Source organism: Molothrus ater, chromosome 2 (assembly GCF_012460135.2).
Source record: "Molothrus ater isolate BHLD 08-10-18 breed brown headed cowbird chromosome 2, BPBGC_Mater_1.1, whole genome shotgun sequence".
Classification (NCBI taxonomy): Eukaryota; Metazoa; Chordata; class Aves; order Passeriformes; family Icteridae; genus Molothrus; species Molothrus ater.
The window spans coordinates 34008509-34034279 of NC_050479.2; the positions used below are offsets into that span (position 1 = coordinate 34008509).

General features: G+C 42.7%; 1 protein-coding gene across 1 annotated transcript; it reads left to right on the forward strand.

Moving 5' to 3' along the window:
* Positions 1 to 11682: 11682 nt before the first annotated feature.
* Positions 11683 to 24942, forward strand: PLCXD1 (phosphatidylinositol specific phospholipase C X domain containing 1). The gene is given in 7 exon segments (XM_036386864.2): positions 11683 to 11703; positions 11706 to 11904; positions 15076 to 15212; positions 18475 to 18603; positions 19126 to 19281; positions 22717 to 22900; positions 24494 to 24942. Coding segments are annotated over 7 exon segments (1122 nt in total). The 3' UTR covers positions 24790 to 24942.
* Positions 24943 to 25771: the final 829 nt, after the last annotated feature.

Sequence of the window (25771 nt, forward strand, 5' to 3'; positions counted from 1 at the left end):
TTGGTTCACTTGGTGCTGCAACACAACTACCACGAGGAGATGCAGCAGGGTTTTAGATGTAAAGGCCCACAGGTGTTTAAAGGTGAATCACCAGGACCCTCTTAGACAGGGTACCAGGAGCAAGTACACCCTACAGTGTGCAGCCCTCTGCAAGGGTATCAGCCCCCTCTACCTATGGCAGTAGGAAGAAAGTGAAAAAAATCCCCTTTCTTGAATCCCCTTTCTGCCATCTTGGTCTGTGGATGTGGCACTTGGGGACATGGTTTAGAGGTAAACATGGTATTGCTGGGCTAAAGGCTTGGCTCAATGATCTTAGAGGTCACTTCCTCAACCTTAATGATTTTAGGATTCTATGTGACCTCCACAAGACACAAGCAGTGCCCATTCCTTTTCATTTGGCTTAAAACCCAATGGTCTGTTAGTCAGGTTATCAGAACATTGAAGAGAGGCTGTTTTCAAGAACCTCATGATACAATTGATAAGATTTTGCATCAATTCAGCATGTGGTTTAAAAAGTGCTGTGGGTAAGAAAGTAGGGAGAAAAACTGTACCAGATTAGGCAACTGCATAAATAATTTCCCTCAAAAAATTCCCTTCCCCTTATAAAAATCCCAAGCCCAAACCTAACAAGGAAAAAACCATACCAAAAAAGAAATAACTCTGATTATTAGAGTTATCTCCTAGGTGCCAGGTTCTATTTCCTATAAACCATCAATTGTTTGGTTTTGTGTTAACCTCCTTTCCCCACTACTTGAGCCCTGACCTTCCTTTCAATATGGTGCAGAGATTGAAAATATGGGTCAAACCCTGGAGGCTGAAACAAAGTTTTGTCTACATCAGAGGACCTGAGGACCATTTCAGGATCAGAAATTGTTCAAATACATTTACAGCAATGGCTGAATTTTGAGTTGATGGTTCACACCTGTGAACTTAGTGAAATTCTTTCCTCTTTCTAGCACAGCTGTTCATATAAAAAAGTCAATAAGTGCAATGATGGGCAATGGGCGTGACATCATGTTCTTCACTTGTAACCAGGGAACAGGAAAAACTTGCATTTCAACTTGCCACAAATGTCCTTCCTTCCTGTAGCTTCTAACATGTGTGCTGTAAAAAAATGTGTTTATATGCTCCTGTAAGGGAGATTTATTACTCAGCTTTATTAACATAAATTGATTAGTTGCCCCTGCCATGACAGGTAAAATAGATGTGGAGGAATATTACTGAAAGAAAAAGATCCAGCTTTGTTTTTACAGAAAAACCTGTCAATCAGGAACACCCTAATCCATGGAAAAGCCAATTGTGAAAACAGTCTTCACACTTAAGTCTTGTGTAGGATTTTTTTTTTTTTTTTATGCATTTTTTCCCTGGCAAGGCATGGTGTGGTTACAAGAGTCTCACTGCATCTGCAGTCCAAGAGAAAGAAAATTGCCGTGGAAAATGAAACATGAAAACAACTACAGTCATGTAAGCTTTGGTCACTGCTAGAGCTTCTCTGTGTCTTTCTTGTGACATTCATGCAGACAACTGCTGAGCTTCCAGTGCATTGGAATGGCTTCTTACCACTTCTTTTAGTGGAAGGTGGTTTGTTAACATTTTGGAGCTTGACAAATCTGCTTTTATGGCCAGACAACATTGGAGGCTGTGTGTTCTACACAGTGATAGCAACATCCCCTAACTAAAAATGCTATGTGACAACTGGAAGGGTACTTATTATACTATTTTAGAGTTTTAAGATGGGCATATTTATTGTATGTCTGAATACTGATTAATTAGCCCAGGCACAAAAACCCCACAACACAAACTGTTGGTGGGAAAAGTTAACTGAAATGTTTGTACAAAGTTGGTGGGAAAAGTTAACTGAAATGCTTGTACAAACCCTTCCAGCAAAACTGCTATCCTGGGTGTGCAGGAGTGGGACTACCCTGGGCTGCAGCCCTTGTGCAGTTTTTCACCTCCACATTCCTGACACAAATACCAGTGGAAAACAATCTACCAATGGACAGTGGGATTTAGGACAGTGGATAGGAAAACAAAAAAGGGCCAGTAATATGTATCAAGCAGTTCATAAATGACTATGCTATTAATTACTGCCCTGTGGTAGTATGGGAGGTCAACATGGTGCTTTGTTACCCTGCAATAAAATAAGTAAATGTAACAAGAGATGAAGTACTTTCTTAGGTTATCTGTCTCCTTGGGAAACATATAGAATTTTTCTGTTGTAGATTTTAGCATCTAATATTAGCAAAGTTTGACCCAGACTGACATCCTGAGCTCAGCTTCTACCAGCCTTGCATCTAAATCCTCTGCCATGGATGACTGGTGCTGCCATGATGACTGGTTTGCAGAGTGAAGTTCTGTTGGAGGATGAACATTTACTGCAGATCACTGCAGATCACACCTGCACTGCCCGAGACATCCATCCTCACCTGCTTTTGCAATTGTGCCCCAATAGGTGTGAAATGCAGGCAGAGACCAAAAAGAAGCACAAAGTCTATGAAACTGCAAAAGGTGTAGCTCTGCAGGGCACAGAACTCTGTGGCTCTGCACTGAGGATGCAGTTTATCTGATCTGTATCAGCTTGTGAGTCATCTTTGTTGCTGAAGCATGGGCTTTAAAAGGTCTTGCTCCATGGCAGGTTATGGGTGACAGTACAAATCAGCAATGCATGGGAGAAAAAGAACTCACCAGCTTTAGAAGAATATTCAGTTATTTCCCAGCAATCCATTATCAACACAAGGTCACCAAGGCTTAACCAACATGAGAACCACAGGAGTTAAAGTCTGGATAGCTTAAAGACCCAGACACTGTTACCTCCAACCTTTGCCCAGTACTAGACATTTGTCCTGAAGGACCCAGGAGCCTAATCTTCACAGCTGACAACAGAAAGGAAGTGAGATGCTATTTATGGCACTGAAGGACACATGACTCACTCCCTCAGCATCATCAAAGTGATGAATTTAAGCACAAAAAGAGTCCTTCCTCCTCCTCCCCATCGTGTGCCACCAAGTTAGAAGCTGCACACAGGAAAGATATGGACAGGGAACAGTGTCTTGATGGTCCTGCTTTTCCCAGAGCAATGCTTCAGCTTCATCCTGCCCAGGCAGCTGCCTCTGATGCTGAACTGAGAGCTGCCTTTGTGGATGAAAAGTGTGAGTCCATAGTTGTTTCAGCTTCTCCAGGGATTGGGGCATCTGAGTAGAGGGCTTTGTTTCTGACCTGTTCCAATTAGGAAAAAAAGACAGAGATTCATGCAGGACAGGGAATTCCCACAGGTTTGAAGGGTTAGATAACAAACTAATGGCAAAGGGAGGAATGAGGAGGTTTCCTTTCTACCTGTAACTTGAAATCCTTTCTGGTGGATGAGAATGCATTTAATTTTTTGTTTCTCCCTAGGTTCTCTGTAAGGTTCTAGCAACAAAGCCCAGTTCTCTTCTTGTTCATGTTTTCTCAGATGCTGGGTCTGAGGAGAGAGTTTTGTTTATCTCCCCTTAAGTTTCTCTTCCCAGTAGGACATTACAAGCAGCTCTCCTGTGCATGTTGGAAGAGCTTTTCTTACCTTGTTTTAAACACTGTTAGTGCCAGACATGAGGTAAGCTGGTTGTACCAAAAGTATTTTAGGGCATTTTAACTCTTCTTGTCAATAGTGGTGTAGTTAAGTTGAAATTAAAATCTCACTTTCTTCTGTTTGAGAGGAAGATTATTTTGCCTGCACCTTGATCCATGCCCACTGAAGCCTCTCTTGTATTGGTGGGAATGGATCAAAATGGAAGAATTTGAGGATTTTTTTTCCCCCACGTTTTAAAAATTTCAATTAAAATTTTCACTAATAAAATTCAACTCTATTTTTTCCTCTCAGCAACATTGTACCCCATGTCTAACCACCCCAGTAGCATTTTTACCAGCCACTGAATTTTATCACTGGCTTTGCCTGTTGCAAATAAAGCCAGGGCTGTTCTTCATGGTGGAATTGGCATGCTGCAATGTGTTTGGGTAACCTAAATCCCACCCCAATTCTTCTGCCTAAGGTTTCCTGCCAGCTGGTGCCAGATTATCAGAGGCACATCACTGAAGGGCTCCACACTGCCTCCCATCCTCATCACATCCTGCTCACAGCATTGCAAGCTTGAGTAGCCACTGTGGTCTCATAACTCTAGAAGCAAACACAGACAAGCAGTTTCAAGCTCTCAGCAGGTCTGAGCTACATTTTCCTTCCCAGGTCTTTTTATTACCCAGAGTGACCTCCCTGGTGCTGCAAGCTGCCTCCTCAATGATTCCCCTGCTCTTAGGACACATCATGGCTGCTGCCCCTAGATATACAACCTCCTCTCAGAAATATTAAGCTGCCTGTTTGTTCCAAAGCCAGAAACTGGGTGAAGGTTGAGAGGACTTATCAGTAAGTCAGGACAGGGACAAATACACACATTGCCTAGGGCGTTGGACACGTCCTCAGAGCAAATACCCCAAATCCAGGCAATTCAGTTAAAGCTGTTCAAATGCTTAGTGGTATGTTTTTATATAATTTCTGTACATTACAGCATAGAAACAAATATGTTTCATATCTGAAAATAAAAAACTGGGTTGGAAGACAAAAGCCTCTGCAACATCTCAAATACTGTACGTTTTCAAAATAATGTCATAAACCTCTAATTCATCTGAACAAATCAACTGATTTCTCTCAGACTGAGAGCACCATATTTTGGCATGCCAAAGTGTTTAAATATAGAAAGTCCAGTTTAAGGCTGTATGACTGCTGCCTCTGTGACTAACTAACCAGAAATTTCACTCTGACCCACAGCTGTAAATCAGAGCTGCACTTCCATCAATCCCCACACTGATTTATCTGCCTGTCTTGACTCACTCAGATGCTACCAGCTTCAAACCTCTTCAGTACTGATTGCTTCAAAACCTGATAAGCTCCTTCTGGGTAAGTTCCTTGTCTTTTGAGGTCTGTCTTGTCTTTTTGATGCAGACATTTCTTTTGTGAGGAGGGAAAATCTTGGGCTTTTTCATGTCCCTGCTTCCTCATCTTGAAATTTGTTTATCACTATTTCTGCAAATACTGCTAAAAGTTATCCTAGCCTTGACTGCTCCTCAGAAGACATGCTTATTCAGGGCTTTAATCATTTGCTGATTAACTTCCTGTCATTCATTGGCTTATGGAATTCCTAAATCCCTCCTGAGAGTTTGTGATCTCAGAACTAAACCAAGAGCAACTCTCTTGACATCTCTAGTAATTCCAGTGCAAACAAAGAACTGAGACACAAACTCAGACTTGAAAGGGTAGGAATTAGAAGGGTTTGGACATGGCTAGAGATTTCCTGATAGAGTATTTCTGTTGAGGTGAGACCTGCAAGATCATCACTCAGCAGACACTTCACATTACTAGGGTGTAAAGTCCTGTGTTAAGGCCTTCAGAATAAAATGTGGGATTTCAGTTTCGTGGTTCTTTTTGAGTTTTCTGTTACTCATTTCAAATCTACACTAAAATTGCCTTTAATTTTTTCTTTCCACAGTCATGTTTTGCCTTTTAGTCCAAGCAATTTCACACAGGTTTGGTTCACAAGGCTGGAACCATGTCTGGCTGTACTGTATTCATCATGGTAGTATCCAGAGACTGCCTGACTGTTGTTTTGTCACACCTTCATAGTCTTAACTTTCTAAGAAAATGAAGAATTAAAGTTGACTTTGATTTTTACTCCTAGCCTTTTCTGATTGAAATACTTTGCTATTTATTTCATTCTACAAAGGGCACAATACACAATAACACTTCTCTGTAACTGTTCTCAGCTGCTTTCTAGCGTGGTGGTACAAAACCACGCAGCCATCAAATAGTGTCTTTTCTTTCCTACCTTCTCCTTTGTTTTACTTCATTTCTTTTGACATTTCATCCTTTTTATGTCTAGTGCTAAACGTGGTGCACATCTATTCTGCATCTACTGGCAGCTAGTTTTGTGATACTCTGTAAGACCTGATATATAAACAGCAGCCTGGACTGATACATATAACTGTAAGCATCTCCCTGAAGTCCAGGCAGCCCTGCTGTCCTGGGATTCACCAATGGAAATGACTCATTTAGCTGAGTGTTAACCTGATCTTGCTGCTGTTGGTACCACAGCAAGTTTTGTTCTGTGCATATACACTGCTCTGCCTCATGCAGAAATGAGTTAGTGAAAAAGGCCTGTCTGGAAAATACATCCTTGCATTAAGAAGCACAACACTGCAGCAGCCTGAAGTATTACTAATCCAAAATGCAGTATGATCCCAGAGCACTTAGAAAACAGCTCCATTGTAGATAACCCTCTAGGAATGCTGCCCTGTGGAGAAAGGGGAGCTAATGTCTATCCATTCTTTCAGCTGGAGTTTCAGCTCACCATTCTTTACTCAGGGAGCTGTGTGTTTTAGTGTGCTTTTGGAACACTAAGGGGTAGGTGAGATCCTTTCCCCATCTCTCTGGGAAGGCTGAGAACACACCCTGCACCGACGGTATGCATGTTTGCCTCTATATGCCATTCACTCATCTATTTACCTCCTGCCTCTTTACACAGAAAAGCTTTTTGAAGAGCTTGCCAAGATTTCTGCCAGGTGACATCATAAGTGAATTTCACCACAGCTGAGGCCCTGACAAGCTTTGCTGGATAGACACAGCAGGAAAATAAGGTACTTCTAACGTATATATATATTTGTAAATATTTATCTTAAGCCTTCCTGCATGAATAGATGTCAAATGCGGGAGCAGCATGGCATACCTGGCGCTCCCTCCGCCTGTGCCTGCCCGCAGGCTCCTCCTGGAGCAATGCCCCATCAGTCCAGAGAGCGGCTCTGCGCTTCGGGCAGCGCCACTTCTCCTCCTCTTCTTCATCCCTCCCGCCCCTTCTTCACCTTCCTCAAACCCGCGGCCACTTGAGCCGGGCGGGGCAGCTCCGCCCCGCCTGGTGCGGGGCCCGGGCGGGCTGGGGTGCGCACGGCTTCCCGAGGAGCCGGCATGGGCACGGAGTCGTTCCTCGGAGTGAGTAAAGCAGTGGCCAGGGGGAGAGGGAGGGGTGCGGCTCCCCGGAGGGCCCGGCAGCGGGAGGGAGGCGGGGGCAGCGCGGAGCCCCGGTCCCCATCGCCCCCGGGGGCTGGCGGCCCCTCCTCGCCGGGGTGCTCGGGTACTGCTCCTCACAGGGTTTCCCGTAACTCCCGTGGGGGTTTTTTTAGCTTCTGGGTCGGCTGCAGCACATGTTTTACTGATGTCATCATGAGTGGTTCTTTAATTATATTTGCCTCCCGGAACTGCGTTGGCCGGCGTTTGGCCGTGTCCCAGCGGGGCTGCGCGGGCAAGGCGCGCTCCGACCGGGCACAGCCCCTCCGGGCGAGGGACATCAGCCCGACGCTCTCTGTGTCCTGCGGCTGGACAAATCAAATCGGAACAACTCATTTTAGGAAGAGAATTCTTTTCTGTAATTCAGAATTCTTTTCTGTAATTCATATCACAACTTCAATTATTCTTTCTGAACAGGTGCCCTGGATGCAGGCAAATCCCTTATCCTTATTTAAACATTTTAACACAGCCTGCTTAATACCTGCCTTCAATAGTATTACATAATTTACCTGACATCAAGAGTATGAAATTTTCCTTTCTTCTGATCTCAAAGATTTGGATACAAGATATATAAGATATATACAAAATGTAGCGGCTTTATAGGTCTGCATGTTTTATTGCTTGTTTATTGCATGTGTCCCGGTAAAGTCCTCAAAATGGAATTGCTGTCTGTATGCAGAGCACCCAGGGAAGGTGAGACGGCTGATGTGAACAAGGGGAGCGAGGGTAGTTAGGGTGGGCTGCTCCTGACTGGAAGCCAAGTGCCCACCAGAGTCTCTCTATTGCTCTCCTGCTCAGCAAGGGGGGAGAAAAATGTAAGGAAAGGCTCATAGGCCCAGATAAGGACAGGGAGAGGTCACTCACCAGGTACTGTCACAAAAAAGGCAAAGCAGACTCGGCTTGGGGAAAATATTGAATTCATTACCAATGAAATCAGAGAAATAACCAGCAAATCTTAGAACACCTACTCTCCACCTCTCCATTCTCCCAGGGTGCAACTTCATTTTTGATTTCCTGATTTCCTCTACCTGCAGTGGCACAGGGGGATGTGGAATAGGGGCTGAGGTCAGTTCATCAAGTATTGTCTCTGCTAATCCTTCCTCCTTGGGGGAGGACCCCTCACCCTCTTCTGCTCCAGCATGGTCCCTCCTGTGGGAGACAGTCCTCCACTAATTTCTCCAACATCAGTCTTTCCCAAGAGCTGCTGTTCTTTGTGATCTGCTCCAGTGTGGGTCCTTTCCATGGGGTCACAAGTCCTGCTAGCAAACCTGCTCCAGTGTGGGCTCCTCTCTCCATGAGACCACAGGTCTTGCCAGAAGCCTGCTCCCACATGGGCTTCCCATGGGGTCACATTCTCCTTTGGGCATCCACCAGCCCTAGTGTGGGACCCTCCACAGGCTGCAGGTGGAGGGCTCTGCTCCAGAACGGATCTCCATGGGCTGCAGGGGCACAGCTGCCTCACCATGGTCTTCGCCATGGGCTGCAGGCAAATCTCTGCTCCAGTGTCTGGAGCACCTCCTGCCCCTCCTTCTGCACTTGCTCTGGTGTCTGCAGAGTTGTCTCACATATTCTTACCCCTCTTTTCCTGGCTGCTGTTGCACAGCAACTTTTTCCCCCTTTTTGAGCCTGTTACCTCAGAGGCTCTACCACTGTTCTTGATGGGCTCACCCTTAGCCTGCCTTGGAGCCAGCTGGCATTGGCTCTGTTCTACTTGGGGACAATTTCTGGCAGCTTCTCACAGGAATCAGCTCTGTAGACTCCCCCCACTATCAAAATCTTGCCATGCAAACCCAACACAGTAGTTTATCACAGTACTGTGTGTAGGGTGGACTTACCTGTCTGGATAAGGGGAATAAAGAAACAGTTCTTATTTGTGAAGTTTATTGTGAAGTTTAGGGTTTAGTAATGAGATGCAGCAGCTAATGGTTGCAGTTTCATTTCTCCAAGTCAGCCTTGGTTTCTCCCTAAAGGTTGCCCCTCAAACACAAGGCAGCAGCTGAGTTTAGAGGTGGCAGTGTGAACATCTAGGGCTTTGCATTGCATGGGGGAGTGGGACAAAACCTGGTCCAGTCACTTCTGTACAGGACTTGATCAGCAGATGGCCATGGTGCAGCTCCTGCCATGCACTGCCAGCGGCTGCCATCCCCAGTCTCTCTCAGGGTACTGTGGAAGAAGAAGAGGAAAAGAAGGAGATGTGCATCTCTCACATGTCTGTGTTTGCAGGACTGCAGTGTGTCTTGGTCTTGCTGTTTCTGGTCTCTGCTGGCTTTCCTCAGGCCCAGCAGGATACTCTTGTGAAGTGTCCTGGTCCTGCAGAGGCTGGAACAATGATGGCAGCTGTGCTGCCCGTGGGCTTTGGCTGGACAATCCCAAGGGATCTCTTGTACAGCTCAGTAAAGGCAATTGCAGGGCTTGATGCCTCTGCAGGGACCTCCTGAGCATGTGCTATCCTGACTCTGTGCTGACTTGGAGAAAGGGATGGCAGAAACCCAGCTTTTTTTTGTCAGCTGTGAAGCTGCCTTGTGTTAGCCCAAACAAGATGGTGAGAGCACATGACAGGAGGAGAGTGGCAGCAGGCAAACCTGCACCCTTGGATGCATCCTGGGGGTGCTGTTGTTGCAAAGGAGCATGTGCCAGGACAAGGTGTGACCACCTGGCAGGGCTTAAGGGACCCTACGGGTCCCTGGGGTGATGGGTGCCTGCGCTGGGGGAGCATGGGTGGCTTTGGAGAACCCCAGAAGCTCTGGAAAGGAAGCTGCAAATCTCCCCACTCAGAAGAGGAAAAACAATGCTTATAGTTAGGTCTCTAGTCTGCATACAGGTCCTGCATAAGTGCTGCCATATGCTGGGGTCTTACAGCCTCAGAGCTCCTGTCAGCTTCAGAGCTGGAGAAGAAGAGAGACCATCCAGTCTTTATAAACAGAAATGCTGTTTTCAGCACCTGCAGCCCCTGCCCATGCTGATGTTACTTGGTACAGAGACTAGAGCAGAGCAGCTGTGGGTGAGCAGTGGTGCGCAGTGTGATGAAGCATGAAACAGCAAAAGGTGACAAAATGAGCTTCAGACATCTGTTGTCTGAACAAGGGTCTGTGGGGGACAGAAGCTCATCATATTAAAGTGCAGAGTCAGAGGATGGGTGAGTTGATCTGCCTGAGATCTGAATATTTTTCCAAGAATAAGAATGGCTGATATGGCATATAGAGACCATTTGTTTCTTACAACTCAAAGATGCACCGAAAGCACGGCTAGGCAGGTGATGCTTTGTGCATTGGCTGTATAAAAGCAGATTGTATCTTTTTGTGTGGTATGGACATAAAGCTTAGGAATGCAATTCCTAATGTTGCCTTTCAGATGACCCTATGTGACTGTCAAAAGAAAAAATATTGCACCGTGTTTAAGGAAATGTTCTTCATATAAGCACTGTGGCGCTCCAGTATATGAGGAAAAAAACCAACAACCTCCTAGGAGAAACAATCTTGAATTAATGTGCTAAGATACAGCAAAAGAGACCAGGGACCAGTGAGGGTGTTTGCAGAGTACAAAACCTCAAAAATACGTATATGACTGAGATTGCTGTAGCAGACAGGAAGGAATAATTTACATTGGCAGCTTTTAAAAACAACATTAAAAAGGAAGCTGTGATATTGGTAATATGTTGGTATTGGTAATCACTGTGCCATCACTGTGCCAGAAGAAACTCTCACACTATCTGTGACAAAATAAAGCCTTGAAAGCAGTGAAAAGAAGGAAGGCTCTAATCCTCAGACCACCACCTGAACTAGGAACATACTAGGAAAAAGACCCCAAAACACAAAGAACTTATTTTTGTGTTCTGCACAATCCAGGAGATCATAAAATGAAAAATGAACAGGATAACTCTAGCAGGCCCTGGTGATGCCACGATTTCTCACCTGGGCTTTCTCCACTGGCACTCCTGAATGACCACTGCAAATTTTGCAGAAGATCCCAGAGAAGAACTGTTCTAGAGTAGTTTCAGGAAGGTCAGACCAAACTGAAATACTTATGATCATGGACTCATAGGAGTGGTGAAAACATCTTTGGTGTTCTCCAAAGCAGGAATAAGGAGAGAAAAGTCTTCCTCTTTGACCTCAGATGGTGGAATGACCTGCAAATCCAATGTCCTGACATTTTTGTAAAGGCTTTTCATAGAGGTACTCCTGTGGCACCTGACTGGATCCTTGAAGGTAAGTGTTCTCTAGGGACCTGAGGGTAGCAGACCCAGCCCCTGTCCCAGCCCTGCCATTGGTCCCATTGCCATGCTCCTGGGACTGCAGAGGGTAAAGGAACGGACAGAGTTTCACACTGGAGGGAGGTACTCCTTGTGGTTTCACAACAGCCAATACAGACAGCAATTTCTCCATACCAATGAAACTGTGTATATTTGCCTTGGCTTGATTTTTTCTTTCACTTGGTCAGTTTGCAAACCTGAAGCTGGAATCCATTCTTTGGCATTGTGCTGGGAGACAGTGTTATCAAAAGCAGCACATGTTGTGGCTACAAGCTCTTGACATTTTTCTGCAACTACTTGAGGGAAGGGTTGGCATTTTTTAACATCTATAAATTCTTCCTTCACAGGTGCAATGCCATTAATTCAACCACAGTAGATGGAGTGGTTTATTTGGAGTGGTTTATTATTTTTCTTTTCTTTTTCCCTCCCAGAACACCCTATGAAGTCCCAGAGCACATACCAATGGAAGGCCCTTTGCAAACCTTCGTTCACGTGTGCCATGAAAATGGTCAATGGATGTCACAGTTACCAGAGAAGCTCTGGGATATTCCCCTCTATAACTTAGCTCTTCCAGGTAAAGATTAACTTTTGTTCTCCACTGTTTTGTTAGCTTACCATTTAAGCATTGGAATATCCTGTTTGTCCCATTTCAGGATAGCTATGTTTATATTTGGGTCAGCGTGTGGGGGAGGGTTTGTGTGATGTTATGTCAATAATGTTGGTCTGTAATGTTTGGTGTTTCTTAGAGGGGAGGGGTAACAAAGGAATTTTTTATTGTTTTTTTAGAGATAAAAATAAAGACGCACTTTGCATTATCTTGTGAGATACTATTAATAATCTAAGGATTAACTTATTTGGGCAAAGATAAAATTTCCCTAATTAATTCTTGTGAATTCCCATATAATAAAATGTTTTCAGAAGGGGAGAATTAAGGTTTACCTTACTATTTGTTTCTTTGTACTGCCTAAAAGAGGCTGTGAAGTTGCAGAAAAAGGAGAATTGAGACTTATAATTAACATGTTTTTACTAATGTAGACTGTTACTTTTCTACATTATCCAGCTTATAAAAACTGGATTTATCGTGTTACGTGTAAATGCATTTGAACGATACCTGTGTGTTATTAACCTTTCTTTGGTCATATTATTGCTTCTTTCTGCTGCCTTGATTTTTTCCCCCTCTCATTCTGTCCATAAAAATTTATGGTTTAATGTGGTTTCACTGACAAACGGGGAGGCACTGAAGGCCATCAGCTCTTGAGTGATTCCCTTTGCTTCCACTTCAAAAATGGTTCTAAAGAAAAGTCTAGCCTGTGTTTTCTCTCATACCTGTAGATGTGACAGGTAGCTTGGGCAAAGCAGCACAGTGTGTAGATGAATGTTTTATGTAGGACACAGGATCATGGGTTAATTTTGGGAAAGGCATATATTTAGAGATAGTGTGAAGCCATGTCTTCAGTGGGTAGAGCCTTGGGAGAATCCAAAAATTGTAGTGTTTTGGCTTTTTTCTGCCTGTTGTGAACTAATGGAGTGTGGAGTTCCAATTAAAATTGAAACCCAGAAACTTATTTCATGGAAGCTTCTTAGATAATGTAATTTGAATTGATGTTAACTTCAAAACAAGCACATCTCTGTTTAGGATAAAGCCTCTGTAAGAGGACTAGGACAGGTGCTATCAAAGAAAACCCCCTAGATTTCTTATTTAACCAGCATGAGAGGAAAAAAGAAAATATGCATCTGTCTTATGACTGAAGAAAGAAGGTAATAGTCTTCTTTTTTCTATTTTTGTTCCTATTGCAAAAATCATTCAAAAGCCAGTAGCACACTCAGTGGGATTTTGTTTTGCTGGAAAAGGAGCCATGGTGTTTCTATGAGACTTTCCCCTGGTGTTTCTTAGCCATCTTAGAAAGTGGAGAACCTACTGACGGGTTTGTTTGCCTTCCTGGCTCTCCTCCTAATAACCTTGTTATTCTTGAAAATGTTTGTTGTTCTTGTGAATATGCCTGCAGGGAGAACAGGCATGAAGAACAGTTGAAGGCAAGTCCATTTCAGCAAACATTAGAGGACTTTTACAGAGCATTGCAGGCTATTAGCTTAGAATATTTTGATGTCTGTCCAGTTGACCTACAAAGCTGATCTAGCCCAAGTCAGAACACAAACAGATCAAGACCAATCAGGTCAAGACAGCTCTGGCAGGTTTCCAGAGGGAGGAAACCCAGTTTGGAAGTGGAAGTTTATCTCATAGAAGGCATGCAAGAAACATGACAGTGTGGATTCTGAAAGCATGATGATGAGACAGTGGCAAATCTCATTAATTAGTATTGTGCTTGCACCAGATTCAGCACAGTGCTGCTGGGGAGGTGTGGAATCAAGGTCTGGAGCTACCTGGCTTGGTGCTAGCTCACTATCTTTGCATCATATATGTTGTGTCATGGATGTACCCGTCTTCCTTTCATTACTGTAACTCATGACATCAGAAAAGACTTGTGAGTAAAGATTGCTATCCATTTGCTGGTTGGCATCCATAGATGCAACACCCATCAATGGAATCCTGCTTATCTCTCAGACTTGGATTTGGTCCATGGATATTTAATAGTTTGACTCCTACATCTTCTAACACATACTTCTTTTATTGCCTACCCTCAATACTGATCTCCCATCTGCAGTGAGTGTGTTTTGGGTGTTTAAAGCAGTAAAATAAATTAAAAATGGTTTTTAGAAGGTGAGAAAATTGATTGAGACATCAAACTATTATTGACAATTTGAAAGAATTTTTACTTCCAAACCAATCCTTTTTACTGTGTTTATTAGAAATATTACCACTGGTCCAGTAAGACTGACAATTCAAGAAAGCACTTCCTAGCACCAGTGAACACTTAATTTGACAGAAGACTTAAACCTCAAAATGATAAGCAAATTCTTTGTAGATATTCTGTTTACATCCAAGCAAGTCACTTCACTGAATTGTTAGCTTTTCTTATTGATGCTTTATAAAACTGGAAGAAATAATGGAACAGAAAAGCTAGCAAAATCACTGGTTCCATATCCTGATGAAATTGTGAGTTGCAATAGTTTAATCTAAACATGATGCAAGAGATGTGTCAGATTTATTAAGACTTCAAGGAAATAAAGTATTTGGGCATATTGGTCTTGGCTCCCAGGCCTGCATAATTCCCTGTGCTGGAAAGGGTCAGGTAATTTTTGAAGTCCATCAAACGAGGATCTTGTTCATCTTTCACTCATGAACTTGGATTTGTCTCAGAAACCTTCAAGCACCCACCTTCTTTGCTGTTTTTGTAGCGGAGGTGGGGGCTTACTTCAGGAAGACAACTTTAGCAGATATTTAAGATATAAATGGTTAAAGTGCAAAGTTAAGTGTTAAAGGTGTAAGAAGATGAATTTCTTCTTTCAGTCATATTTTCCCATGTAGGGAAGAGGCCATTTGAAACAAACCATTTTATTGTGGTTTGTGGCAAACAACAGTCATGTGTATTTCAGATGTTTTATTGAAAAGTGTCAGTGCCTTCCCTTTGCAAGGATTTTACACTAAGCTTATTAATGTTAGGTGACCAACCTCTGTAGACAATTCCACCTTTTTGCCATAACTACAGAGGCTCTCAGAATATGTAGGTGTGTGGCTTGCAAATGTGGTGGCCTATCAGGTGTGCACATGAAATGTAGCCATGGAATGTGGTCTTGAGTCGTTAAGAAATGAGATTTTCTGTACATTTATTTTTGTATTCTACAGGGAGTCACGACACTATGACCTACTGTTTGGATAAAAGCTCTGCTGTTAGTGGCAATGAGTCCAAGCTGGTGAAGTTTTTAAACAAATGTCTGCCCTGCATTGTGCACCCCATTATCATGAAGTGGTCTATAACACAGGTAACCATTGTCTGGGGCTCTCTTCTTGCCTTGGCAAAGTTGAAACTTGTGCTGCAGGGCTGAGAGTGTACAATGACAGAATAGCCTGCTGCCCAGAAATCTGTGCTCTCATGAGATCCCATGCTTGGGTGTTGTGGTTTAACCCCATCTAGCAGCTCAGCCCTGCACTGCTGCTTCTCGCTGCCCCTGGGTGAGACAGGGGAGGGAATTGAAGGGTAAAAGCTGGAGAACTTGTGGGTTGAGATAGAGACCTTTTAACAGGTAAAGCAAAAGCCACATGGGCAAGCAAAGCAAAATAAGGAATTCATTCACCACTTCCCATGGACATGAAGGTGTTCAGTCACCTCCAAGAAGGCCAGGCTCCATCATGTGTAACCATGTCTTAACAGGACAAACCCCGATCACTCTGAACATTCCCTCTCTTCTTCCCCCAGCTTTATATGCTGAGCATGACTCCTTATGATGTGGGATATCCCTGTGGTCAGTTAGGGCCAGCTTTCCTGGCTGTGTCCCCTCCCAGCTCCTTGTGTACCCCCAGCCCCCTTGCTGGTGGGGTGGGGTGAGAGGCAGAAAAGGCCCTGACTCTGTGTAAGCCCTTCTCAGCAACAGAAAGAACATCCCTGTGTAATCAATGCTCTTTCCAGCTCAAATCCAAGCCACAGTTCCATTCCAGCCAATATGAAGAAAATTACTCTTTCAAAATCCAGCACTTCAGAGTATGAGATAGGAGCCACACATATCTAATCATCTTTTATGGGCAAAAAGCATGCAGGTGAGGCAGGGATGATACTTGTAGTTGTTGTTTAAAGCTGACCACTTGGTACTAGAAACCATTTTTCACATGTTTATTGTGGTGGTAAATAAAATTTAATATTAATGTAATTAACAGAGATTTTTTTTCTCTTGAACTTTGTTCAGGAGCTTTGCTTGTCATTTTTGCTATCACTGTTGTGTGAGATGTCAGTTGCTTTCCCTACCTACACTGGGTGTTTCACCAGCAGCAGAAACAGAAAAAACCCTTGTTGAAGGATTTTTTTTTCCCCATAAAGATTAAAAGAGTGAAGGTGTGGTCCATCACATAAGGTTTAGTTAACTTTTTAAAATGTGTGTGTGTGTAAGAGTAGTTATCTCTTTGTTCCTTATAAATGTATGGTAAAGACAAAATTGATGATCATGATTTAAGGTACAGCTTTTGAAGATTTTTACAAAGAATAGACTTTCCTGATGTCAAAGAGGTACCAAAAATCTTTCTGGTTTTGTTCTTATTGAAGGAGTAGTTCATTATTAGAGAATTAAAACTGAATAATTGATAAATATCAATAAGCTGCTAAGGTTTCTTTTGTTGTGTTTGAGCAGCTCTGGCAAACTAGAATCTTAGACACTACCAGCTATCGAATATGAACCAGCAATCATGAGCTGATGTTGATGGGCACTTGCTTAGCACAGATCCTTGTTTATTTTGAGCTGCTTTTTTGAGGGGGACTTTAGCCAAAGAAAGATTTGGAAACCTCCTAACTTGTGGGTTTGTGGCTGGCAAAGTGACCCTGTTGGTGACAAACAATCTCTTAACATCATTATAATAATCTTCTGGTCCAAACCCAGGGTGACAAGCAGGAAGTGTCCCAGTGCTGTTAGGGAAGAGGCACAGCTACAATCCTGCCCCTCCTTAGCTCTGCTGTGCTCCAGTTATCTGTGTGGGGAGATGACTCCACCCTTTGGAATGCAGAACAGACACCATGGAGCCCTTCTGATGGTAGGATCCCCAAGTTCCTGGATGGCCCAGTGCCTGGGAGTTGCCTGCTTGAGCCCCAGTTGCTGTGGCTGTCAGTCTGGAGGCCCAAATGGTTCCTGTGTAATGGCTGTGGAACTTCCAGTCATGCCCTGGATGCCTGGTGTGAGATTGAAGCTCTGAGCAGCAGTGCTCCTCAGGGCTCCCTTTTGAATTTTGCCCTTTAGGGGGCAATGTTCACGCTGCCTAATCCAGTATCCAAACCCAGGTGACTAATTAGAGAGTCTAATTTCTCTTGTTTTCCTGTGTAGTCAACAGATAAGAAATGAATTAATCTGAACGGCAGCTCAGAACAGCAATTTCATTTGGTGCTTTTTCTGGCCACAGAGGTTATAAATGACCTACAGCCATGTACAAGAGGTTATAAATGACCTACAGCCATGTACACTCCCATCTCCAACATAATCCAAGCAAAGGGGAGTGGATCAACTGCTTCAGCCTGGTGGAGACCCAGCAGGCCCAGGAAGAGCTGACCCATTGCACCCCTGGACCCTGGGGCACCCGGGGCTGGTCTGTCCCAGCCCAGCCCCTCAGGCACAGCCTGGGGAGGCTTAATTCATGTCCAAAAACCAGGAAGTTAAGGGGTTAAACTGAGCAAGGTGAGCATCCTGCCATGTGCCTTAAGCTCTGCCACAGTGCTAAAGCTACGAATCTGGATATTCAAGAGCAATGCCTTGTACTGATTTAGCTTTCTGATCCTTTCTGACTTAAATCAGTATAATGTATTGTTTCTGAAGCCTAAATTTTCATCCCTAGCAGGTTGAACTAAGATGGACTAGTTTAAACCTACCTAATTAAATTGATTCTATTTTCTTTCGCTAAGAGAGTCTTGACATAAGGAAAAGACAAATAATTTGAAACTTTTTGCCCCAGAAGCAGCTTTATCACCTGTTCTATTCAGCCCTCAAAGCCAGTGGAAGTGCTCTGAGGGAAGTGGATCTAAGGAGTGCCTCTGTTTTGTAAGACTTCTACAGGTTAATTCAAACTTCATAAGAAACTTGAAAAAGAACAATAGCCAGTATTTTTTTTCTATTTTTGTTTTTCCTTCTGTTGAGGATGTGTGAGGTCCGCAGAGACAACCACAGTAAAGCCTTTGATCTAATAAGATAAATACAGCATTTCTAACTTGCTGATCCTGCAATGGTTTTTTAAATGAATAGTTGTGTGAAGAGCAATCATGTATTTATGCACAGGTTAATTGGTCTTTAACTTTCAGAACACAACAAGGGCAACTGTCTGAAACTAATCTAATCTGTACTTGCAGTAAATGCTGCAGGGAAATTGGAATCCCTCTTGCCAGAGAGCAAAATGCTTCCAAGTTGCAATTTGGTGCCATACAGTAACATTTTAAAGATGAAAGACCTGTGAAAAATGCCACAGAGCTAACTTTGCACCCCTCTTTTAGCTTTCTAAACTAAAGAAACAAATCTCTTTCAAGTTCTCAGGACCTCTGTCTTCTGTTTCACCTTTCAGGTCCTGACTGTGACAGAGCAACTTGAGGCCGGAGTTCGATACTTGGATTTCAGGATTGCCCACAAGGCTAATGATCCTTCTATGAATTTGTACTTCGTGCATATGGTTTACACAACTGTTACTGTGCAGGTATTTTCCTTACCTTTGTGATGGCTATGAAACCAGTGTCATTTTTTCATTTGAGGGCCATCATAATCCAGAAATGCTGGCTCAAGGTCTTCTGAGTAGGTTATTTGTTTTTCTTTTGTGAGGACTTCAAATTAGAGAAAATCAGCAGGGCTGGAAGTTAGGTTCAGCAGCTGCATGTGATACTGGAGCATCAATGTTTCCCTTATCCTCAAACCAGACTCTTTGTGCCTGCTCTCCACTGCCTATCCCCTACCACATGCCTGTTGTTCTGGGGTTTATCATGTGTTGTCCCAGGATGATACTCAGGGCATTCCTGTTTCCTTGGTAAGGAGAGATGTTGTTAAAGGGAAGAAGGCATTAAAAGCCCTATATAATTACAGAAACACTTTTTTTTTTGAGAAAACACAGTTTTTCATTATTGTGATTGTGAGTCTACTCCACCATCACTGCTCTGTTGATTGTATATCCTTTCTCCTGCATAGCACAGATAACTTTCTAAGCTGCCATATCTCTTTCTTGTAGGATATTCTGTGGGAAATATTGAGGTGGTTAGAAACTCATCCTCAGGAAGTAGTTATCATAGCCTGCAGGAATTTTGATGGATTAACCAAAAGACTTCATAATCATCTTGTTGCCTGTATAAAAGAGATTTTCCAGTGTAAACTGTGTCCTAGAAATGTAAGTATGAGATGCTTTTTTTTCACATTTTAAAAGAATGATACACCCCAGTGAGATCTTTGATTGGAAATTTTTAGATATATTCTACTTTCACTGTGTTTTTAACCTTGGGAAAGTACCATTTACTGCATTAGAGATAGGTCATTATCTAATAGAACTGAGGAGATAAAGCAAACATACATTCCACCATGTAGAGGAGGGAGTTAAATTTGACTCTTATGTGTGTGGGACAATAGTAGAGACAACTGTCATCCATTGTCTTGTCTGAGTTTTCTTGGAAAGGAAATGGAAAAGAAGAGAGAAAATAAAAGAGAGGAAAAGAAAGAAAAATGAAAGAAAAAATAAAGGAAAATAAAAGTTGTACATCTTATATTTATTATTTAGAATTTAAAGAATCCATTTTCTGCCTTTTCACAGCAATAATTATAAATTAATTTTTTTCTATTTTAAACAGTTTAGGTTGGAAGTGACCTCTGGAGGTCATTTGGTCCAACACCACCATGTAAAGTAGGACCAGGTTCCAAGTTACGCTGGGCTGCGTCCTGTTCATTCTTGATTATCTCCAAGGATGGAGATTTCACAACCTTTCTATGCAAAATTTGACCACTCTCACAGTAACATTGTTTTCCTTCTCTATCTGATCAGAATCTCTCTTGTGTCTGCTGACTTCCATCCTTTGCTGTGCATATCTGAGGAGTCTTCTCTACATTTACCCATTAGGTACTTGCAGACTGTCCAGTCTTGTCTTTTCATGCTGGACAGACTCAGCTCCCTCAGCCTGTCCCTGTGTGCCATGCTCCAGCCTCTGCTCCAGCCTCTGCTCCAGCCTCTGCTTGCTCTGCTGGTGTGCTGCTGGATTCACTCCAGCTCATCAGTGATTTTTTTGTACTGGGGAAGCCCCAGCTGGAAACAATACCTGAGCTCAGTCCCACAGCTGCTGAATAGAAGGGAAGATCCCCTTTTCTTGATTTGCTGTCTGTGCCTTTGCTGATACAGCCCAGTTCACAACTGACCTTTGCCAGGTGAGCATTCTGGCTCGCGTGCAGCTTGATGCCTACGAGAATCTTCAGGTCCTTTTCTGCAAAGCAGGTTTCTTGCCAGCTTCCACCAGTCTGTCCTGCTGTGTGGGGTTAGTCTGTTCAGGACTTTGTATTTGTTTTTGTTGAGCTTCATGAGGTATCTGTCAACTTGTTGAGGTCCCTCTTAGAAGCATCTCTGCCCTCAGTGCATTTCTGGTGGCACTTTTTTTCCTGGTGCTGACCTCCTAACCAGTCTCACAGTTACCCATACCTCCAGAAAAGCCTTAATTTAAATCAGAAAATATTTGATTGCTAGAGTTTAGAAGTTGAGAATTTTAGCTCCCTCTGTTTTTTTACAAGGTGTGGGAGCTTTTAGTAGTTAAATAATTAACATTTCAAAGATGCAGAGGAACAGAGGGTTTTCTCAGGAGATGTGAGTGGTGCAGGAGAATGATGACCCTGTTTATGATTCAAATTCAGCCTTTGAAGCTGGTGTATCAGTAACATGTGAGTATTACCACTTCAAAGCATTTTGCATAGCAGAGTTAAAATAGAACAATTCTCAGGAAAACTAGGGATTCTGAATATTCAGGCCTCAGCTGAATAACTGAGGACCTGAGTGACACTATTTTATTGTTTCCCCACATACCTTGAGTGTGTAAGTTGTGGATGAGCAGAGATACTGGAGAAGATGGTCAAATTTGCTTTCAGACACATGGCCAGCTCTTAAACAGAAGAAAGTTATTAACTGCAAAAGGGGAAAGTTGCTGATGACAACTTGTTGAATAAATGTATTGAAAGAATGGTCTGAGATCACTTGATGAAGAAAGAACATTTCTGAGTTGTGTCCAGGAGGATGGAGGAAGAGAACTGGAGAAAAAACAAACCAAGTACTTCCCTTGAGTAGGAAAACTTTATATCTATGGGATCTGTAACTAGCACAATGGATCTCACTTTGCTAGTGGTACCATTGCAGGTTAGGCATCTGTGGGAGTTGTCACAATCGGAGATTTAGATTTGCCATTGAATATCCAAGTGCTTGTTGACTTATTCTAAAATAAACTGCTACCTACTGTCTTTCAAGACCACATCTCTGTTGTTGTACAGAATGAAGTGTGAAAGTGTTTATGAAGCAGCTGCTCAGGCAAGGTCTGTATGTAGTACTGGCACAGGCCACAGTGTGACAATATTACACTGCATTTAAAATTTTAATTGTCTTAACTATTCAAGGTGTCTTCCTTTGATCTGGATTACTAGGGTTTAAAAATCCCTTGTTAGACTTTAATTTCTGCTTTGTCTGCATAATAAGCACCTGTGTTTATATACACATCTTTGGTAGCTTGTTTTTTTGGCTTTTATTGCACATCTTTGCTTGTTTGTTTAAAAGGTTCCAGCTTTAGAAAGGCAGCTGGAGTAAAGCAAAGGCTTCAGTCAACCACAAAGTTTTGTAGCTTAAGAAGCTTGTGTCTTAATTTTGCAATATTTTCTGACCTAATAGAAGCTTGCATTCTTTCTTTTGTGGATGAACTGAGAGGGATTAATTCAACCCACAGCTTTCTTCTAATATTTATATTATTAATTTTCAAGTGCCTTTGGCTTTTATTTAACTTAATAACCTAATAGGAACATCAAAAAGCCACCATTTCTTTTTCACAAGCTGCAAATGTAGTTTTTAACCACAACATTCTTAGAAGAAACAATGTCTGTTAAATATGTTTTGGTGGTTTTTTTGCAAATAAAACTAGTGAGAGGGGCTCAGTTCTCTCCCATGGTAACTTCTGAAGCTGGAAAATGTAGTGTCTCAAAATTTCATATTGAGACACTTAAATTTAACAGCTATTTTAGCTCATCTGTCTGATAGAGAAAATGTCTGACTCAGGTCTTTCTCAATTAAAAATGTCTGGAGCATCCCAATTTCATAAACTTTTCACTTAGAGAAATGAGAATTAACGTAGCTCTTGGTGAGTCACATTTAGTATTACACATTTTTAAATAGTTCAGTTTTCTTTAGTGGTTACTGTCCCAAATTTGCATCAATGCGTGGAATCTGCCTAAATGATTCCTGCTTCTCTCTGTGTGCATTCCTGCAACAGATGGTCTCAGTCTTCCTCCCCTGACAAACTTTCAGCAGTGGCTTGTGCATGAGGGCTGACACAGGGATGGTTTCCTATTATGCAGGTGGAAGACCTTGAGTTATGGACATGATCATAGCTGAATTGTTTGAGGAAAGGAGGAATTTGCTGAAGCTCCTAGGGTCATATTGTCCTGCAGCTTGTGGACTAGCCTATCACCTACTGGGCTGCTCATTTAAACTCTTTATCTGAACTGAATCTGTGCCAAGGGGAGGTCTCACAGTATGTGGAGTTAAGGAATGCTGCTGTGTTGCTGACGTCAAGCTGGGCCTGCTTCCTTTTAGGTGGTGCCCACGCTGCGGACCTTGTGGCACCTTGGCCATCAGGTTATAGTCTCGTACGAAGAGGAGATGGAACTGGGGAAGCACTGTGAGCTGTGGCCTCCCATCCCGTACTGGTGGGGAAACAAAACATCCACTCGTGCTCTCATCCGGTATTTGGAGCGCATGAAGCGGACGGGCCGGCCAGGTAGGCATGTGTGAGGGTGTTCACAGGGGTCCCAGGATGAGGGAAGAGATGTGGATCTGATTCCATGTTTCAGAAGGCTTGATTTATTATTTTATGATATATATTATATTATAACTATACTAAAAGAATAGAAGAAAGGATTTCATCAGAAGGCTAGCTAAGAATAGAATAGGAAAGAATGATAACAAAAGCTTGTGTCTCGGACAGAGAGTCTGAGCCAGCTGACTGTGATTGGCCATTAATTAGAAACGACCACATGAGCCCAATCACCTGTTGCATTCCACAGCAGCAGATAATCATTGTTTACATTTTGTTCCTGAGGCCTCTCAGCTTCTCAGGAGAAAAATCCTAAGGAAAGGATTTTTCAGAAAATGTGTCTGTGACATAGGCACAGGCAGTTCACTTGCAGGAGAGAAGGGGCACTTACAGCCATGCAGAACAAGTAGGAAGCTGGGCAATTGTTGCCTTCTGGAATATAACCACCCTGTGTGTGCTGTGTGGATACTGTCAGTGCACACACACAGAGATTGTGGCAGCCACCTCACTGGTGCGACCCACAGAAAGGGAGCCCTCAGTGCAGACCAGCTCGCTGGTGCAGTTGCGCCCACCTCATGGGGAGGAGGCTGCTTCCTCAGTCCAGTCTTGCTTTAGGCAGCACAGATGGTGAGAGAAGAAGGCTAGTGCATTCCACTAGCCTTGTTGTTAAAGGAAGCTCATACAAGGTTTCTCTCAGGGGACACCTTATCACTCTCTACAGCTACTTGAAAGGAGGTTGTAGCAAGGTGGAAATTTGCCTCCTCTCACAGGCAACCAGAAGAGGAAATGGCCTCAGGCCAGGGGGATGCTGAGCTTGGAAATCAGGAACAATTTATTCACTGAAAGTGTGGTTAAGCATTGGAATGGGCTGCCCATGGAGGTGGTGGAGTCACTGTCCCTGGAGGTGTTCAAGAAACAACTGGACGTGGCACTTAGTGCCATGGTTAGCTGTTGTGGCGATGTTTGATCAAATGTTGGACTCTATGATCTTGGAGGCCTTTTCCAACCTTAATGATTCTGTGATACCAAGCAGTACGAGCAGGGTGTAGCTGCACATGAACAGCAGCTCTCAAGCATGCTGTGTAGTGCAATCTGACAGAGGGTCAGTTCAGAACCTGTGACACAGCTTTTGTGGTGAACACACAGGGTGGCGATGGGGTAGCCATTTCAGAAGAGCACTCCCCAGCCGGAGGGTGCACCCTGCGCTCCCATCCATTGCGGGGGAAGGCTGAGCCTTTGGAAACAACCCTCACAGAAACAGGAGTAATTTACAGAGAACTAGTCAGTGGAGAACCTTTAGACTGCAATGAATAACTAGACCAATTTAGCTAAACTGGAATGCTTGGATAAGTGAGTGTGGCTCAGGAATTGTTTACTACAGCATGCAGTTGCAACAAGGGGAAACAGTTACAGGGACACGAAACAATACAGAAAGAATGTGGAGTTAGTATTTTAATGATCCCCACTGGAACGAGATGTGAAGGTAATGCAATACTGAGAAGTCTCTCTTCTCCTCAAAAGAATATTTAATGTGTCACTTTCTGATTTTTGTTTCAGGAAAATTCTTTGTGGCAGGGATTAACCTTACTGAAAATTTAAGGTATATTCTTGTACACCCATTTGGATCATTGAAGAAAATGACACTCCAGAGTCTTCCATGTTTGAAAATCTGGATAAAGCAGCAGTATCCAGGACCAAAAAGAAAATGTATTAACATCATTGCTGGAGACTTTATAGGAAACAATGATTTTGTCAAAGATGTGATAGAACTTAACACAAAAATTAATCCTCCATTGCTCTGTCAAAGTGAAGTGGAACAAATAGCATTTAATTCTCAGCTTCCTGATCTATGAAAAGTTGAAAAGGCTTTGTCTGCATTTATTGTGCCCTGCTGTAAACATCCTGAATCCCATAAAGGTCCACTTAAATTAAACCAGTAATACTTTCAAGGCTTAGTAGGAAAAGGTCTCTCAACACCATCAGGGTTTTGAGGCCTTTGGACAGAAAAGAGGGCAGGTACCTTGCTGAAGTCTCTAAAGATCTATGGCATAGGTGTAATTTTTTTGGAGATGCTTTGATTCTTGATAGATTTTGATTCTTCTTAGATTTTTCGGAGATGCTTTGATTCAGCTGGCGATACTAAAAGTCCCAAGAACTCAATCTTATTTTCCATAGGACTAAAGAAGGAGGAAAATATCAGTAGTTGCATTTAGTGGTAAGATTTTATCTTCCTTATAATTGTAAGGACATTCTGCACTAATTGCAACCCAAATTCTTACTTTTTTATATCAGTCTGAAATTGACTTGTCAGTTTTCATAGTTTCTGTTAAATAAACAAAAGGAACAGTTTAAAATATTTTGATATTTCAGAGATGCTGCACTGACAATCCAATTTGAAATGATCTTATATATACACACCAATGTGCTGAGTATCAGTTGTGAGCTACCTCACGAACAGGGTAGCCCCAAAATTATTTGGAATTTTTAAGAGGAAATTGAATTTGCACTTAATCATGCCAGTTCTGCAGGGATAAAGATACCAAAATGAGGCCCTTACACAGTTTGTCTGTGGCAGTTAAACATTTTACTAGGTGTTGCCTAAGTATGCCTTACACTGAAAATAAACACAGAGGAAACTAATTCCTGATCTTAACTTAAACTGCCCTAGAAACACAGATTCTTGGCTTCTATCATGCTCATTTGGGGTTTCACACCTGGTCTGTTATTTAGCTATTTTAGTAGCTCTGTAATTATTTTTCCTCTCACTAAGTAGTTTTTGAATATGCCAAAACTAAGAGGTTTATGCTATTTCCCATCACATACTAATTCTGTTTT